The sequence below is a fragment of the Oncorhynchus mykiss genome, chromosome 7 (genome assembly GCF_013265735.2).
Source record: "Oncorhynchus mykiss isolate Arlee chromosome 7, USDA_OmykA_1.1, whole genome shotgun sequence".
Classification (NCBI taxonomy): domain Eukaryota; kingdom Metazoa; phylum Chordata; class Actinopteri; order Salmoniformes; family Salmonidae; genus Oncorhynchus; species Oncorhynchus mykiss.
In genome coordinates this window covers 13,598,789-13,619,368 of record NC_048571.1, presented here as the reverse complement: position 1 = coordinate 13,619,368, position 20,580 = coordinate 13,598,789, and the positions used below count along the sequence as shown (strand labels likewise).

At 41.1% G+C, this 20,580-nt stretch overlaps 2 protein-coding genes across 11 annotated transcripts in view; both read left to right on the top strand.

Annotated features, from left to right (window-relative positions):
• Positions 1-4,697, top strand: part of LOC110527347 (guanine nucleotide exchange factor DBS) — a 69,673-nt gene extending 64,976 nt beyond the window's left edge. For 7 of the 10 annotated variants that reach the window (XM_036982634.1, XM_036982637.1, XM_036982636.1 and 4 more), the window contains 4 exons: positions 1,271-1,351; positions 2,097-2,206; positions 2,336-2,561; positions 2,758-4,697. In XM_036982634.1, coding sequence (XP_036838529.1) covers positions 1,271-1,351; positions 2,097-2,206; positions 2,336-2,561; positions 2,758-2,837 — 497 coding nt within the window. In that variant the 3' untranslated portion in view covers positions 2,838-4,697. The remainder of the gene's footprint in view (positions 1-1,270; positions 1,352-2,096; positions 2,207-2,335; positions 2,562-2,757) is intronic. The other 3 variants (XM_036982641.1, XM_036982638.1, XM_036982635.1) reach the window with 1 other exon arrangement.
• Positions 4,698-5,365: 668 nt separating this feature from the next.
• cab39l (calcium binding protein 39-like) overlaps positions 5,366-20,580 on the top strand; it is a 19,289-nt gene continuing 4,074 nt past the window's right edge. The window contains exons 1-5 of the mRNA XM_021608565.2: positions 5,366-5,594; positions 18,711-18,848; positions 19,590-19,754; positions 19,872-19,990; positions 20,211-20,379. Of these exons, the coding sequence (XP_021464240.1) occupies positions 18,747-18,848; positions 19,590-19,754; positions 19,872-19,990; positions 20,211-20,379 (555 nt within the window). The 5' untranslated portion in view covers positions 5,366-5,594; positions 18,711-18,746. The remainder of the gene's footprint in view (positions 5,595-18,710; positions 18,849-19,589; positions 19,755-19,871; positions 19,991-20,210; positions 20,380-20,580) is intronic.

Below are 20,580 nucleotides of genomic sequence, written 5' to 3'. Positions count from 1 at the left end.
TGCCTCACTGTAGTCATCCAGCCATCCTGACCCTGCCTCACTGTAGTCATCCATCCATCCTGACCCTCCGTCACTGTAGTCATCCATCCTGAGCCTCCGTCACTGTAGTCATCCATCCTGACCCTCCCTCACAGTAGTCATCCATCCTGACCCTCCCTCACAGTAGTCATCCATCCTGACCCTGCCTCACTGTAGTCATCCATCCATCCTGACCCTGCCTCACTGTAGTCATCCAGCCATCCTGATCCTGCCTCACTGTAGTCATCCAGCCATCCTGACCCTCCCTCACTGTAGTCATCCAGCCATCCTGACCCTCCCTCACTGTAGTCATCCAGCCATCCTGACCCTGCCTCGCTGTAGTCATCCAGCGCTCCTGACCCTGCCTCACTGTAGTCATCCATCCTAACCCTGCCTCACTGTAGTCATCCATCCTGAGCCTCTGTCACTGTAGTCATCCAGCCATCCTGAGCCTCTGTCACTGTAGTCATCCAGCCACCCTGACCCTCCGTCACTGTAGTCATCCAGCCATCCTGACCCTGCCTCACTGTAGTCATCCAGCCATCCTGACCCTCCCTCCCTCACTGTAGTCATCCAGCCATCCTGACCCTGCCTCACAGTAGTCGTCCATCCTGAGCCTCCGTCACTGTAGTCATCCATCCTGAGCCTCCGTCACTGTAGTCATCCAGCCACCCTGACCCTCCCTCACTGTAGTCATCCAGCCACCCTGACCCTCCGTCACTGTAGTCATCCAGCCACCCTGACCCTCCGTCACTGTAGTCATCCAGCCACCCTGACCCTCCCTCCCTGTAGTCATCCATCCATCCTGACCCTCCCTCACTGTAGTCATCTCAGCACCATGTCAACTCCCCATCATCCCAAAATATATCTATGTGTGACCATCATGCAAGCAGAGTAAACTGGAGAGGGAATGAATTGTGGTAGATCAATGTAAGACATTCAGCCACCGGGGCCCGCTGAGTGCATTGGTACTGTCTAGCTAAAGACACTGGACTGACGAGGGACTGCAACATGGAGATGACCCAGATAAGATCATTCAAATCTGACGATCGTTGACACAGAAGATGCATACAACAATGTCTTGATTTAAACAAGTGAAAAATCTATGACATGCCTTGTTGGCCTCAAAGGCCTTTGTAAGACAGTTTGATGGATGAGTCAACCTACACCTGTGTACTTCAAAGCCACCTGAGTGTCAGACACAGCGTTCATCTGGACGACGTTGCTGACTGCTACTGCTTCTTCTCCTCAGAGCCTGGTCAGACTCCTCACATCACTCTGAGCAGGGCCAAGTGGCTCAGCACCTCTAGTCTCTTACAGGCCAAAAGGAGAGGTAGTGTGACAACATGTCTGGGAGGAACACGCTGCTGCACTATGTGGTTGGCCTGGATCCTGCTCTTCTTCTTCCACATACAGAATGTCCCCCCCCCAACACATAGTCACAAATCACTGGCTTGTTCCACAATCACAGACAAATCTTCTCTCTGAGATTTGCTGTTGAATATCTGTGTGATATTCACAGCCGGAAAATACTGATTTGGGTCGTTTGTTTACTGTAAGGCAAACTGTGTGTCTCTCTCTGTAGCATGTGTTGTCGTGTTGGTTGCTGTGTGTCTGTGTTTCTGACGGATCACAATGCACTGATCTAGGTCTCACTGGATGCTAGGACTCCACGTCTGTTCTTCTTGGTTATTCAATCATGTTCTTTGGGTTCTAATCTGGTTCTTGTGGTTCTGTTTGAGGATTTACAGTGTACTCTGTCAACGTCACCTATCACTGTACATATCACCTTGTCTTGTGTATGGTTGTGTTAGTGTCCACTCTTCCTTTCCTCTTGAGTTTCACTCCCTTTCTCTAGTTTGACAAACTATCCTCCATGTTGGGATCAAACATTCCATGACAATAACGTTCTCTAAATTGCAATCTATCTTGGATGTGTCTTGGAATTTTTGGTGCCAGTGCTAAATCTTAATCTAGATAGCAAATCGAGTTTGCTGAATTCTATTACTCTCCTTCTCTCTTTCCTACTATCCTTCTCTCTTTCCTACTCTCCTTCTCTCTTTCCCTCCCCCCCTTAGGTTGGAACAAGGCCTCTTTCTCCATGGATGTGCCAGAAGTGCAGGATGGGTACTCCAGCGCAGAGGACCCCATGAACTCTGACCCTGAGGATGAGGGAGGCAGGAAGCTGGTGAGTCATGGTCGCCAACATGTATACAACATGTTATGAAAGTTACTTGTTATTCCCTAGCAACACACATAGTAACATGACACACTGGACGCAAACATATGAACTTTGCCCTTTACCCTGTGACCCCAGGCTGTCGGCGACAGGTTCACAGTGGTGGCGGACTATGAGAAGGAGAAAGGAGGGCCTCAGGACCTGTCAGTAAAGAGTGGAGACATGGTGCAGCTCATTAAAGAGGGAGATGACGGACAGTGGTTTGTTAGAAACTTGGGGAGCAACAAAGATGGCTGGGTAGCAGCAGCCAACCTTCTCACCCTCATCACAGAGTCCAAGTCCTCGCAGTCCCTCTGCAGCTCAGGTACACTGGCTCCATCTGTCTGTCTGCCTCTTTCTCTTCAGTCTCTCTCTCTCGGTTTGTGCAAGAGGGAACTGTATCTTGCAACCTAAATAGCTATTTTGAAAAGTGACAGGAGTGTGTCTGTATTTTAGTTTGTTTTAGAAGTATCTGTGGACTCTAATGGAAACTAACTTGTGTGTGTTTTGTTGTGTTACAGAGGGCAGTGTAACTGGCAACCTCAGCACCTCCTCCAGCTGCAGTGAAACCTACACAAGTTTCTCTGACATCAAGCCCTAAAGTCCCGCCCCCTCTAAGCCCTGAGACACAGCTACAGCGCCACTCAGTGGTTGGCTGTTCAAACGACACGTGCACTTTTCCCCTCTACTACTGTTCAAATCAAATTGTATTTATCACATGTGCCGAATACAACTGGTGTAGCCTTTACAGTGAAATGCTTGCACACGTTAGTTTTCATTACAGTCCATAGATACTTCACTCTCATACTGAAGTGGAGGCTGCCTGGAATGTAGCAGAAAGCAGTCTAATAGCTGCTTATCTGTCAATGTGAAGGGAAGGTAATGAAGACTGCTTTCCTCTGGACATACTCTACTCTCAGGGATAAGAGGTAGTGTCCTAGTCTTTTACTGTGATTGAGGGCTAGCACACATTGAGAACAGGAAGTTCAGGCCTCTCCCCTACCTGTTTGACAGAGATGAACAAGGAAGGACACACCCGCTCCATTCACACACACAGGCGGGCTTTGTTAGCCTAGCGCGGTCCCGCTCCTCCCACTCCAACAAGGTGACAGTGATATGGAGCCAGGAGCTCGTCTACTGAACTCAACACTTCAACAGACAAACAAACAGACGCCTCAGTCTCTCTCCTGTGGACTCTGGTAACCAGTTGTGTCATAATGTTTCTCTGTGTCAGGCAGTCAACCTCCTCAGTATGTCCTCAGTCCTCTCCTGAGTGACTTTAAAAATAGATGATGGATTTATATTTCATATGTTTCTACTGGATCCCCCAAGACAAACTAAACTGTAAAAGTGTCGAGACAATCACATTCTAGCAAGAATGTAAAATTAGAATGGAATTGTCATGAATTACTTTTTGAGTTTGGTCAACTGTGTATATCTATGGCTTTGTCCAGAGGCCCCCCAGTACATTTCCAGTCCCTCTCCCTCCCTGTTTCTCCTTCCTCCACCTGTGCTGTCTGGGCTATTAGTGAACTCTTGGCTTTGTTCCCAGTGATCTGAGAGAGCTGGGCTTTAAACTACCAGGTGTTCCTTTAGGCAGGGGCGATATTACAGGACGGTCAGATATCATAGATACTTCAACAATAACAGTGCTCAGGATGTTCTTCTGAATAATTTTCTCTTGGCTCAAAGTGAAATCCTATACACTACACAGAAATCCCCTGAAGATTGAGATTCCCATAAAAAGATTCATGTCAGGTCAATTGGTGTTGAAATAACTGTGTACTGTACCAGAGAGTATAAACTTAAAAGGAAATATTTGTATGCGTTAATCAACGTGTATCAAGTTCATTTATTTGAGAAAGATGTGTACAGATTTTATTATCCTATACCTCGTATTTTTCATTTAATGTGTATGTTGTGTATGAAGGCCATGGATATGTTTTCGTGGGTCTAAGTATATCAAAGATATTTTATTAATTGGTTGGCGGAGCATGTTTCCATGGTAAATTCTCAACTCCTGAGACGACATATATTAATAGAAATGTCATCCTTTTGCTCATTTGAGAATGCAGTCTGTACACTGAAAACCGAAGATGGAATATAACTAACTAACTATACGTCGTGTGCTGAAAGAATGATGGTTGTCTCAAATTTCAGCACGCGCAATAGGTTAGGTTTTAAACTGTTTTGGTTATAACCGTTTTAGTTATAACTGTTTTTATAACTTATTGTTCTACTGTATATATTTTTCGATTTGCACCCAGTGAGATTACAATGTTGTTCCTGTGTGTCACATTGTTATGCAGCACATTGCCGCATTATTTTGTTCTTTATTTTCCTACGGTAACAAGTATTGATACAGATGTTATATAATTAATGATATGCATTCATATCTATGTATGTGTAAATATGTATCTCTGAGGTGTATTATTAAAGTCGCTGAACAAAGTCAAACATCCTTTGCTTTAATCCAATAACTGTTTGTTTTTCTCATAATAAAACCATCAGATATCATTAAATGATGTAGTCAATCATTGCACAATGTGTGGTCGTTAGTAGCTGCAACGTTAAATGATTTAAAACAAACTGTCTTATTTTAATGTCGAGTTTCACTCTCACAGCCTAGACATGTTGAAATTGTTTCATATTTTCAATCTGTTTGTGATTTTGACATAACACAAAATAAAAACAGTACCGTATATGAATAGAAAACACCACGCACAACTCAAGTTAGGCTTCTACCAAAAATATTTAATGAAATATTTAATTGAGTGTATATTACTAGAAAATATTATTTTTCACCTCTAGTTGCTCAGCTCTAGAAGCGTGATTTCCAGCGTTCACGGAGGTTTGGTGAATACTGTTTTGTGAGCTGTAACTGATAGACCTACAGCAGGGCCATCTTGTTTCACCGGTTTAAGGGTCAAATTGACTTTTTCCCATTTATAAATCATTTGTACACAAAGAAACACAGACATAATCAAAACATTGTTCGAGCATGTTTTTCTAGAGCATAGCTGCTATTATTCATGAAATCTAAAAAACAATTGTGATCCGGATATGAAAATCCCTCAACGTCACAGGGGAAAGGACCAATGGGCTGGTAGATAAATATTCAGTGTGCGCCGCCTATCCCGGGACTGTGGCTCATAACGAATCAGACCAAATGGAATTCTGCACTGCCTTCTTAAAAGATTCCGTACATTTTAATTCGCACATACACATATTCCTCTGACGTTTTGCCCAGCATACAACACACCGCTGGCGTGACCAGAAAAAGCTGCTCGGTTACATTGAGAATCGAGACAGCAGCAAAGACATCCGAGAGAAAAAATACTAAATAGACTCTTGCACCGTAAGTATTCGGAATTTATTAGATCCTTACGAGATAGCTAGCTAGGTAAAGTTAGGCAATTTTACCCCACAATTATTGTTCAAATCTTTCAAATTGATGCTGCCCTTAACATTGTATTCAATCGATTCAAGTTTGAAACAATCTTGCTACTTAAATGCAGCCATTGCCCATCTGTTTAGCTGCTTCTCTGTAAAACCATTAGCTGCTAAAACGGTCCGATTTATGCATGTGACATCCATTCTGTTAAAGGGAGTTTAAAAGCCCAAACGGGTGTATCCCATAGTTGACATATTCGCACATGTCTTATTTGTTTTATTTCTGCGTGTCTACATTAATCTACATGTCATGTGAAGCCTTCATCCGGGAACGCTCTTCCCTAAACATGTTTTATGGTCCTTTAACACACAGGACAAGTAGAGTGCGTAAGCGTAATGTCACGCATCGAATGTGTCAAGTCTGGCTTTGTTTGTACAGGGTTTGTTTTGCTTTAGCGCTAGCAGAGCTTTGCTTTCCGTGCAGTAGGATAGGAACACCAATGAACAGTGAAGACAGAGAGAGGCCGTCGCATAGGCTGCTATTCTGTCTCGCCAGCTGTCATTCTCTATTAGGCCTACAGTAACAACTTCATCGAAATGTTATTCTTATAAATAATTACTTAATTTAAAGACATTGGACCTTGACCTACCATGTTACATTTGTAGTTTGGCTCCTTGTTTTGTTATTATTCATTAATGTATGTATTTATCCAGCCAGACTAGTTTGGTGTTCTCCAGCTTTAATGCATAATTATTTGTGCCTTCATATTTTTAAATCAGACAGTCCGTGTCATTAGACAGGATGTGTGATGTAAATGTATGTTTTGAAAGTGTCAGATTGGCTACCAACATTCACAATCTTAGACCAGGCATAAACAACTGTCACCCAGACTGCACCTCACATAGGTTAGATTGTGTCTCACCATTTTTTTAAAGAGTACCCTATGACATGTCTGACAAGCTGCATAGGCTTATGTCATCAGTGATGTAGTCAGTGCAGGGACTGTCATGATGCTCAGTGCCCCTTTAGGTAACTCTAGGCCTTATGGGAGTTTTATTTCAGCGGCAGCGCCATGTACTGTGTGTTGGCTCTAACCACAGATCTAGGACCAGATTACCCTACCCCCAATCATAGCCTTCACCATTAGGGGTTGGAAAATATCTGACCCTCTATCTGTGGTTAGGGGTGATTAGAGGCCAGAATGATGATGGTGGGTTGATGATAAAGATAACAGGCAAAATGGCTGCAGAACATCTCCTGAAATAGAACAACCCATTGGAGTGTCCTATCAGTCGGTTTTGTCTGGGTTCCGTTTGCATTCAGTCTGAGAGCTCTGAGTTGTTCCGTCTGTATTCTTTCTACCTTGCGTCTGTGATGAGGTTGTGTGTGTTTGTTCATGGAGCTCTGGGACTGGACTCCATCTTGACTGATGGAGATGGAAGTCAGGCCCTGTGAAGGGCAGTACCTCTCCTCTCTCCTGCTTCAGTCTCTCTCCTACTACCGTAACCATTCTCATGATTTATAAATGACTCCATATAGCTCCATAAATGACTCCCTATAGCTTGTTTAGCAAAAAAATCGATGCATTCGCAACCATGGAGCAAAACAGGCGGGGTTAGCTTTGAATCAATGGATTGTTGACATGTAAACTTATATTTTTATTGTCACATGCAAAGTAAACAACAGGTGTAGACTAACAGTGAAATGCTTACGGAGCCTTCCCAACAATGCAGAATAGAAAAAATTGTGACACAAGGAATAAATCCACAATGAGCAATGATGGCTTGGCTATATACATGGGGTACCCGTACCGAGCCGATGTTTAGGGGTACGAGGGATTCGAGGTAGATATGTACTTATAGGTAGGGGTAAAGTGACTTGTTAACAGGATAGATGATATGTGATGAGTGTGTGTTTGGCGACGGTGTGCCTGTGAGTGTGTATGTGTTGAAGTGTCTGTGTGGGTAGGGTCCAGCTTGTATGCATAGAGTCAAAAAGAGTTAGTGCATTATTTTCGTGACGTTGTCAGCTAACCTATCTGGCTGTAGATCAACTATTTTCCAGTTTCACATCTAATCAACCAATGCTAGATATTTGGTGAGATGAGTTTAATTTAATATGCTATGTAATACCAGGGTATTGTTAGATGAGGTTAATGTAATATGCTATGTAATACCAGGGTATTGTTAGATGAGGTTAATGTAATATGCTATGTGATACCAGGGTATTGTTAGATGAGGTTAATGTAATATGCTATGTGATACCAGGGTATTGTTAGATGAGGTTAATGTAATATGCTATGTGATACCAGGGTATTGTTAGATGAGGTTAATGTAATATGCTATGTGATACCAGGGTATTGTTAGATGAGGTTAATGTAATATGCTATGTGATACCAGGGTATTGTTAGATGAGGTTAATGTAATATGCTATGTAATACCAGGATATTGTTAGATGAGGTTAAAGTAATATGCTATGTTATACCAGGGTGTCGGTTAGATGAGGTTAATGTAATATGCTATGTAATACCAGGGTATTGTTAGATGAGGTTAATGTAATATGCTATGTGATACCAGGGTATTGTTAGATGAGGTTAATGTAATATGCTATGTGATACCAGGGTATTGTTAGATGAGGTTAATGTAATATGCTATGTGATACCAGGGTATTGTTAGATGAGGTTAATGTAATATGCTATGTAATACCAGGGTATTGTTAGATGAGGTTAATGTAATATGCTATGTAATACCAGGGTATTGTTAGATGAGGTTAAAGTAATATGCTATGTTATACCAGGGTGTCGGTTAGATGAGGTTAATGTAATATGCTATGTTATACCAGGGTGTCGGTTAGATGAGGTTAATGTAATATGCTATGTAATACCAGGGTATTGTTAGATGAGGTTAATGTAATATGCTATGTGATACCAGGGTGTCGGTTAGATGAGGTTAATGTAATATGCTATGTAATACCAGGGTATTGTTAGATGAGGTTAATGTAATATGCTATGTGATACCAGGGTATTGTTAGATGAGGTTAATGTAATATGCTATGTGATACCAGGGTATTGTTAGATGAGGTTAATGTAATATGCTATGTAATACCAGGGTATTGTTAGATGAGGTTAATGTAATATGCTATGTAATACCAGGGTATTGTTAGATGAGGTTAATGTAATATGCTATGTAATACCAGGGTATTGTTAGATGAGGTTAATGTAATATGCTATGTGATACCAGGGTATTGTTAGATGAGGTTAATGTAATATGCTATGTAATACCAGGATATTGTTAGATGAGGTTAATGTAATATGCTATGTAATACCAGGGTATTGTTAGATGAGGTTAATGTAATATGCTATGTAATACCAGGGTATTGTTAGATGAGGTTAATGTAATATGCTATGTGATACCAGGGTATTGTTAGATGAGGTTAATGTAATATGCTATGTAATACCAGGATATTGTTAGATGAGGTTAATGTAATATGCTATGTAATACCAGGGTATTGTTAGATGAGGTTAATGTAATATGCTATGTAATACCAGGGTATTGTTAGATGAGGTTAATGTAATATGCTATGTGATACCAGGGTATTGTTAGATGAGGTTAATGTAATATGCTATGTAATACCAGGGTATTGTTAGATGAGGTTAATGTAATATGCTATGTGATACCATGGTATTGTTAGATGAGGTTAATGTAATATGCTATGTAATACCAGGGTATTGTTAGATGAGGTTAAAGTAATATGCTATGTTATACCAGGGTGTCGGTTAGATGAGGTTAATGTAATATGCTATGTAATACCAGGGTATTGTTAGATGAGGTTAATGTAATATGCTATGTAATACCAGGGTCTCGGTTAGATGAGGTTAATGTAATATGCTATTGTAATACCAGGGTGTCGGTTAGATGAGGTTAGTTTATTTAATATTCCTATTGTAATACCAGAGTGTCAGTTAGATGAGGTTAGTTTATTTAATATGCCTATTGTAATACCAGGGTGTCGGTTAGATGAGGTTAGTTTATTTAATATGCCTATTGTAATACCAGGGTGTCGGTTAGATGTGGTTAGTTTATTTAATATGCCTATTGTAATACCAGGGTGTCGGTTAGTTTATTAATATGCCTATTGTAGTACCAGGGTGTCGGTTAGTTTATTAATATGCCTATTGTAATACCAGGGTGTCGGTTAGTTTATTAATATGCCTATTGTAATACCAGGGTGTCGGTTAGATGAGGTTAGTTTATTAATATGCCTATTGTAATACCAGGGTGTCGGTTAGTTTCTTTTATATGCCTATTGTAATACCAGGGTGTCGGTTAGTTTATTAATATGCCTATTGTAATACCAGGGTGTCGGTCAGATGAGGTTAGTTTATTTAATAAGCCTATTGTAATACCAGGGTGTCGGTTAGTTTATTAATATGCCTATTGTAATACCAGGGTGTCGGTTAGATGAGGTTAGTTTATTTAATATGCCTATTGTAGTACCAGGGTGTCGGTTAGATGAGGTTAGTTTATTTAATAAGCCTATTGTAATACCAGGGTGTCGGTTAGTTTATTAATATGCCTATTGTAATACCAGGGTGTCGGTTAGTTTATTCATATGCCTATTATAATACCAGGGTGCCGGTTAGATGAGGTTAGTTATTTAATATGCCTATTGTAATACCAGGGTGTCGGTTAGATGAGGTTAGTTATTTAATATGCCTATTGTAATACCAGGGTGTCGGTTAGATGAGGTTAGTTTATTAATATGCCTATTGTAATACCAGGGTGTCGGTTAGTTTATTAATATGCCTATTGTAATACCAGGGTGTCCGTTAGATGAGGTTAGTTTCTTTTATATGCCTATTGTAATACCAGGGTGTCGGTTAGTTTATTAATATGCCTATTGTTGTACCAGGGTGTCGGTTAGTTTATTAATATGCCTATTGTAATACCAGGGTGTCGGTTAGTTTATTAATATGCCTATTGTAATACCAGGGCGTCATTTAGTTTATTTAATATGCCTATTGTAATACCAGGGTGTCGGTTAGTTTATTAATATGCCTATTGTAATACCAGGGTGTCGGTTCATTTTTTAATATGCCTATTGTAATACCAGGGTGTCGGTTAGATGAGGTTAGTTATTTAATATGCTTATTGTAGTACCAGGGTGTCGGTTAGATGAGGTTAGTTTATTTAATATGCCTATTGTAATACCAGGGTGTCTGTTAGTTTATTAATATGCCTATTGTAATACCAGGGTGTCGGTTAGGTTATTCATATGCCTATTATAATACCAGGGTGTCGGTTAGATGAGGTTAGTTATTTAATATGCCTATTGTAATACCAGGGTGTCGGTTAGATGAGGTTAGTTATTTAATATGCCTATTGTAATACCAGGGTGTCGGTTAGATGAGGTTAGTTTATTAATATGCCTATTGTAATACCAGGGTGTCGGTTAGTTTATTAATAGGCCTATTGTAATACCAGGGTGTCGGTTAGTTTATTTAATATGCCTATTGTAATACCAGGGTGTCGGTTAGATGTGGTTAGTTTATTTGGTATGCCTATTGTAATACCAGGGTGTCGGTTAGTTTATTTAATATGCCTATTGTAATACCAGGGTGTCGGTTAGTTTATTAATATGCCTATTGTAATACCAGGGTGTCGGTTAGTTTATTAATATGCCTATTGTAGTACCAGGGTGTCGGTTAGTTTATTAATATGCCTATTGTAGTACCAGGGTGTCGGTTAGTTTATTAATATGCCTATTGTAATACCAGGGTGTCGGTTAGATGAGGTTAGTTTATTTAATATGCCTATTGTAATACCAGGGTTTCGGTTAGATGAGGTTAGTTTATTTAATATGCCTATTGTAATACCAGGGTGTCGGTTAGTTTATTTAATATGCCTATTGTAATACCAGGGTGTCGGTTAGATGAGGTTAGTTTATTTAATATGCCTATTGTAGTACCAGGGTGTCGGTTAGATGAGGTTAGTTTATTAATATGCCTATTGTAATACCAGGGTGTCGGTTAGTTTATTAATATGCCTATTGTAATACCAGGGTGTTTGTTAGATGAGGTTAGTTTATTAATATCCCTATTGTAATACCAGGGTGTCGGTTAGTTTATTCATATGCCTATTGTAATACCAGGGTGTCGGTTAGTTTATTCATATGCCTATTGTAATACCAGGGTGTCGGTTAGTTTATTCATATGCCTATTGTAATACCAGGGTGTCGGTTAGTTTATTAATATGCCTATTGTAATACCAGGGTGTTTGTTAGATGAGGTTAGTTTATTAATATCCCTATTGTAATACCAGGGTGTCGGTTAGTTTATTCATATGCCTATTGTAATACCAGGGTGTCGGTTAAATGAGGTTAGTTTATTCATATGCCTATTTTAATACCAGGGTGTCGGTTAGATGAGGTTAGTTTATTTAATATGCCTATTGTAATACCAGGGTGTTGGTTAGATGAGGTAAGTTTATTTAATTGTAATACCAGGGTGTCGGTTAGCACTGGGCGATATTGCCAAAAATCCATATCAAGCTAAATTCATTGAATTATCACGATAACAATACATTTAACAATACGTTTATAACATTTATTGTGTACCACAGTTATTATTTTTTATTGCCCTTAAAACTACTACAACTACTTTGAATGTTGTAGCTATCATTTGTCCTATAAACAATAACCCATATTAACAAACTTTATATAATTTTCATAATTCCCATTTCTCTAGTAGCACCCTATAGGTTATTTATGTAATGACCGATATCAGCAAAATGTTCACGATAAGTGGTCAGTGTCGATCATTTTCAGTTTATCGTCCCAGCTCTAGTGTCAGTACAGGACAACAACCTTGCCGTTCTAGGCGCATGACAAGAAATACAACCACTCCCTTTAGGAAAGGCTAAAAGCATTCATCCTTATTTTTAAAAATATATTTATTTAACCTTTATTTAGCTAGGCAGGTCAGTTAAGAACAAATTCTTATTTACAATGACGGCCTACCAAAAGGCCCCCTGCGGGCACAGGGGCTGGGATTAAAAATAAATCAAATATAAATATAGGACAAAACACACATCCAGGGAAAATCAGTTTATTTGTAAAATATTACATACTGTAGGCCCCTAGTCTGTTACTAGATGTCCGATAATGAACCCAAGTCTGTGAATTGTGTTCAACTGGGCCTAGGCTACATCCAGGCCCCTTGGTTTCATCCAATCGCTCCTCATATCCGTAGGCTTCGTGGTATGTTTATAAAGTAGGCTAGCAGCCTTTTATTTCCTGGTTGAGCATGTTGTGGCGTGTCTGAATCAGGATTATCCCTTCCATTATGGACTCATGCAGTTGCCTGTCCAGAGACATTTAGCCTCATTCTTGTTTAATTCTGATTGATGGGTTGTTATTAAAGTTGCATTAATCAAATCAAATGTTATTTATCACATGCTTCGTAAACAACAGGTGTAACAGTGAAACACTTACTTACGGGTCCTTTTCCAACAGTACAGAGACAAAGATACTACTTATACTGTGTTTACTTCACAGCTTCATGGGAAATGCAGTTTTCTGAACAGGTCTGGGTGGGTAGAGCGGGGTTGGGTAGAGAGGGGGCTCTTTTCTTGCTTGTAGTCAGTGAGTGGGATAGGAAAATTATTTTCTTGGGTTCACTGTCCTGCGTTGTGCGCTGGGGCTTTTTCAGGGGTGACTGCAAGCATACCAAACATCCAGATAGAAATGGATAGTGTAGAACAGACATTCTCTTGCATGAAGAAAACAGGAATTAGGAATCCCATCTGCTCTACATGATGTGCAAGGCTGTGAGCGATGCAGTCCACTGACTAGTCTCCTGTTGTGGACTGTGATCAAAGTGACAAGCTCCTGGCATCAGTCTGTCTGTTCTGTTCTGGGAGGAATGGAGGTAATACCGTCACGCTCAGCACTAAGGATTAACAGTCACAAGTTATACTCACCCCCACCCTCTCCCTCACACTCTCTCTCTCTCTCTCTCAGAGAGTTTGTTTCAGCAGCTAGGTTATCCTTCATGTTGGCGTCAAACACTCCATGACAATAATGTTGTAAGATTCTTGCTAGAATGTAAACTGTGTTAGAACGCTAGGTGCCAACATGGCGAACCGTTGGAATCCTAAATCTCAAACGGAGTTGGCCTAACTTTACACTGGCCATGAGTAGGCTATCTCAGTATTTCGGACACACATTGTTGAGACATTCTCTTGAGTGATGAAACGCACACGCACACACCTATTATCTGTCGTCTGGCTGCCTTTGTTTTGTTGTCATGACAACCATGCTGAATGCAGTGAGGTGTGCAGAGTGTAGTCTGACTCAGCGTAAGCGGGTATTGCTTATGCCCTTTCATAAATCACTGTGAGATCCCAGGGGGAAGACTGCACTCTTCTTTCTGTGGGTGTATCTCAATACAATTGCCTTCTTCTCCTTGTCTCCTCTCCTCCATCACTACTAATGTTCTTCAGTCCTGGTCTGGGACACCCACAGGGGATGCAGGCTTTTGTTTGTTTATTTCACATCAGTGTAGATAAACGAGAGAAGATTAGAAGATACTTCAGACTATTGAAATGCACCCCATGTCAAGTAAGGGGAGAAATGCCTGTGGTACACTGTTATATGGTATAATTAAGCAATAAGGCTTGGGGGGGTATGGTATATACCACGGCTAAAAGCCGTTCTTATGCAAAACGCAATGTGGAGTGCCTGGATACAACCCTTAGCCGTGGTTTATTGATCATATACCACAAACCCCCGAGGTGCCTTATTGCTATTATAAACTGGATACCAACATAATTAGAGCAGTAAAAATATGTTTTGTCATACCCGTGATATACCACAGTTTTCAGCATTCAGGTCTCGAACCACCCAGTTTATAATGTGTGATATACACTGAGTGTACAAAACATTAAGAACACCTTCCTAATATTGGCTTGCACCTCAGTTCTTCGGGGAAATTCTTCGGGGCACTCTACAAGGTGTCGAAAGCTTTCCATAGGGATGCTGGCCCATGTTGACGCCAATGCTTCCCACATTTGTGTCAAGGTAGCTGGATGTCCTTTGTGTGGTGGAATATTCTTGAAACACACAGGAAACTGTTGTGTGGAAAAACCCAGCAGCGTTGCAGTTCTTGACACAAACCACTGTGCCTGGCACCTACTACCATACCCAGTTCAAAGGCACTTCAATCTTTTGTCTTTCCCATTCACCCTCTGAATGGCAAACATAGACAATCTGTCTCAATTGTCCCAAGGCTTAAAAATCCTTCTTTAACCTGTCTCCTCCCCTTCATCTATATTGATTGAAGTGGATTTAACAAGTGGCATCAATAAGGGATCATAGCTAACACACTCTTGTCATTCTCTCAACCAGCTTCACGGGGTAGTCACCTGGAATGCATTTCAATTAACACGTGTGCCTTGTTAAAAGCTAATTTGTGGAATTTCTTAATGCGTTTGAGCCAATCAGTTGTGTTGTAACAAGGTAGGGTGGGTATACAGAAGATAGATAAAAGACAAAGTCCATATTATGGCAAGAACAGCTCAAATAAGCAACGAGAAACGACAGTCAGTCATTACTTTAAGACATGAAGGTCAGTCAATTCAGAACATTTCAAGAACTTTGAAAGTTTCTTCAAGTGCAGTCGCATAAACCATCAAGCGCTATGATGAAACTGTCTCTCATGAGGACCGCCAGAGGAAAGGAAGACCCACAGTTACTTCTGCTGCAGAGGACAATTCAGATTGCAGCCCAAATAAATGCTTCAGAGTTCAAGTAGCAGACACATCTCAACATCAACTGTTCAGAGGAGACTGCGTGAATCAGGCCTTTATGGTTGTATTTCTGCAAAGAAACCACTGCTAAAGGACACCAATAAGAGACTTGCTTGGGCCAAGAAACACGAGCAATGGAAATTAGACCAGTGGAAATCTGTCCTTTGGTCAGAGTCCAAATGTAGAGATTTTTGGTTCCAGCCGCTCTGACTTTGTGAGACGCAGAGTAGGTGAACGGATGATCTCCGCATATGTGGCTCCCACCATGAATCATGGAGGAGAAGGTGTGATGGTGTGGGGGTGCTTTTCTGGTGACACACAAGCATGGCTACAACAGCATTCTGCAGCAATATGCCATCCCATCTGGTTTGCACTTAGTGGGACTATCATTTGTTTTTCAACAGGACAATGACCCAACACACCTCCAGGCTGTGTAAGGGATATTTGACCAAGAAGGAGAATGATGGAGTGCTGCATCAGATGACCTGGCCTCCATAATCACCTGCCCTCAACCCAATTGAGATGGTTTGGGATGAGTTGGACTGCAGTGGTATTTTGGGATTTCATTAGCATCCCCATTAGCTGTTGCAAAAGCAGAAGCTAATCTTCCTGGGGGCCACACAACTTGAAACATGACATAATACAGAACATTAATAGACAAGAACAGCTCAAGGACAGAACTACTTTAAAAAAAAGAAGGCCGTAGCCTTCATATCAATGCATACACAAACTATCTAGGTCAAATAGGGGAGAGGTGTTGTGCTGTGAGGTGTTGCTTTGTCTATTGTTTTCTTAAACGGGTTTGCTGTTTATTTGAGCAATATGAGATGGCATGGAGTTCCATGCAATAATGGCTATATATAACACTGTACGTTTTCTTGGATTTGGGGACAATGAAAAGACCCCTGGTGTCATGTCTGGTGGGATAAGTGTGTGTCAGAGCTTGTGTAAATTAACTATGCAAACAATTTGGGATTTTCAAAAAAAGAGGGCCTAGAGAGCTGCCCTGCGGTACACCACACTTTACATGTTTGACATTAGAGAAGCTTCCATTAAAGAAAAGCCTTGTTTTATATTAGCTTGCCATATCGTGGATTTAGAGAGGAGGTTGAAAGCTGAGCTGAGGTGCAACAACAGTTTATGGTCAATAATATCAAAGGCAGCACTGAAATCTAACAGTACAGCTCCCACAATCTTCATATTATAATTTGTCAGTGCAGTACATGTTGAGTTTCCTTCTCTATAAGCATGCTGAAAGTCTGTTGTTATTTTGTTTACAGAGAAATAGCATCGTTTTTGGTCAAAACACAATTTTTTTCAAACAGTTTGCTAAGAGCTGGCAGCAAGCTTATAAGACCGCTTTACCACTGTTGGGTAGCGGAATTATTTTGTTTCCCTCCAGGCCTGAGAACGGAGACTTTCCTCTAGGCTCAGATTAAAGATGTGACAGATAGGAGTGGCTATAGAGTCCGCTACCATCCTCAGTAGCTTTCCACCGAAGTTGTCAATGCCACGAGGTTTGTCATTATTGATCGATTTAAAAAAAATTCACCTCTCCCACACTAACTTTACAAAATTCAACCTTCCAATGCTTTTCTTTCATTATTTGTTTTTTTTTTATGCATGAATATGATGGCTCACTGTTCGTTGTTGGCATTTCCTACCTAAGTTTGCCCACTTTGCCAATGAAGTAATTATTCAAAATAATTGGCTAAATTAAATGGTTTTGTGATGAATAAGCCATCTGATTCGATGAAAGATGGAGTTGAATTTGTCTTTCTGCCCATAAATTCATTTAGTTATTCCATCATTCTTTATATTTTTGATCTTGACTTCATAATACAGTTTCTTCTTCTTTTTGAGTTTAGACACATTTCTCAATTTGCAGTAAGGCAGCCAGTCAGATGTGCAGCCAGACTTATTAGCCACTCCTTTTGCACCATCTCGTTCAACCATAGGGTTTTTCAATTCCTCATCATACCATGGAGCCTTAAGTCAGTTTCTTAAAAAGTGTGTGTTTATCAATAATTGGAACATCATCCACATAAGTCACAGCTAAATCTCTTATACTCTATTTTAGGCCCAGCTGTTGGAACTTTGGCTTTCCTGGATATATTTATATATATATATAAATCTTTTTGTATCCAAATCCGGCTTTAAACTTCTTCACAACAGTGTCTCGGACCTGCCTGGTGTGTTCCTTGTTCTTCATGATGCTCTCTGCGCTTTTAACGGACCTCTGAGACTATCACAGTGCAGGTGCATTTATACGGAGACTTGATTACACACAGGTGGATTGTATTTATCATCATTAGTCATTTAGGTCAACATTGGATCATTCAGAGATCCTCACTGAACTCCTGGAGAGAGTTTGCTGCACTGAAAGTAAAGGGGCTGAATAATTTTGCACGCCCAATTTTTCAGTTTTTGATTTGTTAAAAAAGTTTGAAATATCCAATAAATGTCGTTCCACTTCATGATTGTGTCCCACTTGTTGTTGATTCTTCACAAAAAAATACAGTTTTATATCTTTATGTTTGAAGCCTGAAATGTGGCAAAAGGTCGCAAAGTTCAAGGGGGCCGAATACTTTCGCAAGGCACTGTAGATATTCCATTAAATATCAGCAGTTTCCAGCTCCAATAGTCATTTACAACATTAACAATGTATGTATTTCTGATAAATGTTATGTTATTTTAATGGACAAAAAATGTGCTCTCTTTCAAAACAAGGACATTTCTAAGTGACCCCAAACTTTTGAACGGTAGTGTGTGTATGTATTCTCCCGAAGGATTCTCAGATCAAAACCGTGTCCTATCCTATCTGAGGAAATGAGAAGCATCACATCTTCCAATACATTTTTTCTGAATTGGGACTTTTAAATAAATTATCTGCCTCTGATAGTAATTTTTTTTTTAGCATGAAAAAACTGAGTTTCAATCCGACAGACGGTATAAATAAGCAATAAGGCCCGAGGGGGTGTGGTATACGGCCAATATACCAGGGCTAAGGGCTGTTCCTATGCATGACGCAACACGGATACAGACCTTAGCTGTGGTATACTGGCCATATATCACAAACCACTGAGGTGCCTTATTGCTATTATAAACTGGTTACCAACGTAATTAGAGCAGTAAAAATAAATGTTTTGTCGTACCCGTGGTATACGGTCTGATATACCGCGGCTGTCAGCCAATCAGCATTCAGGGCTCAAACCACCCAGTTGTGTAATTTATATGTTATCGATAGATAGGGTATAATGTATGTGTTTTTAAGGCTGCCAGGAGAGACCCAAGGAGAGGCCCAGCCACCATGCCGCTGTTCGGTAAATCCCACAAGAATCCCGCCGACATCGTCCGGACTCTGAAGGAGAACATGGCCATCCTGGTCAAACAAGACAAGAAAACAGAAAAGGTGTGACGCATCTTCATAACATGAGTCCTTACACCACGAATCCTCACTAAACAAATCCTTACAACACAAGTCCTCACTAAACAAATCCTTACAACACAAGTCCTCACTAAACAAATCCTTACAACACAAGTCCTTATAATAGTCCTCACCACACAAACCAGTACTTCCCTTAGAAAAGGCCCACAAGCAGGTGTTGTGTAACATTGCTGTTGGGGCCTCGGTGTACCTCTTCTATTTGATCCGATCAGTCAGTTGGTGTGGTTATTATTACGGTGCGCCTCTAGCTGACACTGGGCTGTGAAAGTAGCATCGCTGCCTGGCCGTTCCTTCATTGACACGCAGCTGTAAAGGCCCTCTACACCATGGGACTGTTAGAGAGGGGCTGTCCAGACAGAACTCCCAGTAACCTGGCTCTGGGCTGGAACTGCTTCAGCTCTAACCAGGCTACTTCCACACACAGCCAGGCTATAGTGATCTCAATACAGTCCATTCCTGTCATATTCAATGCTGATATCCAGAGAAAGTCAATAATAATGTGTCTTATGATTGGGCCTGAGGCTGAGACACAAGTGTACACAGAGCTGTACCTCCATAGGTAGTCAATTAAATGTCTCCCTCTTGTGGGCAACTCAAGTATAATACCATGGCAGTTTTTTTAAATAAACAGCATAACATTATTAGCAGCAATACTGTTAGAAGTACATATTGTGCCTGTGTGTCTAACTGGTGTCCCTGTCCCAGGCATCAGAGGAGGTGTCTAAGTGTCTTGTGGCCATGAAGGAGATACTATATGGGACCGGTGACAAGGAGCCTCACACAGAGACGGTGGCCCAGTTGGCCCAGGAGCTCTACAACAGCGGCCTGCTCATCTCCCTGGTGGAAAACCTGCAGGTCATCGACTTTGAGGTGAGACTGAGCCAAAGCCGGACCATCAAGGTCGTGTTCATTAGGCACCAAATGGAAGAAAACAGTCTGAAACAAGGAGGCTTTCCTTTTTAAATGTTTTCCATTGCATGTCCCCAGGGGAAGAAGGACGTGTGTCAGATCTTCAACAACATCCTGCGGAGGCAGATCGGCACCCGCAGCCCCACTGTCGAGTACTTCTGCTCTCACCAAGAGGTGCTGTTTGTGCTGCAAAAAGGGTGAGTTTCTCTCTCTCTCTCACACACACACACACACACACACACACACACACACACACACACACACACACACACACACACACACACACACACACACACACACACACACACACACACACACACACACACACACACACACACACACACACAGCTGACCACAGCCGACCACAGCCATTGGTATGATACTCAGTGACGTCTGCATGTGTCCCTCTTCCTGCAGGTATGAGACCCCTGGGTCTGCGCTGAACTGTGGCATCATGCTGAGGGAGTGTATCAGACACGAGCCACTGGCCAAGCTGGTTCTCCACTCAGAACACTTCCAGGACTTCTTCAATTACGTAGAGATGGAGACCTTCGACATCGCCTCAGACGCTTTCGCCACCTTCAAGGTCAGATTACACAAGATTTGAAAGCATCTTTGGGTCCTGGAAAAACCTTGTATTAAACCCATGTTAATAAGACTAGGATGGTCCGAGATGATATGCTAATGTTTACATTACTGTTGTATCTGTCCATGCCCATTTGTTTGAGAGTTGACAAAATGATTCGATGCAGCAGATGATATTAAATATTCAATGTTTGTTTTTGTG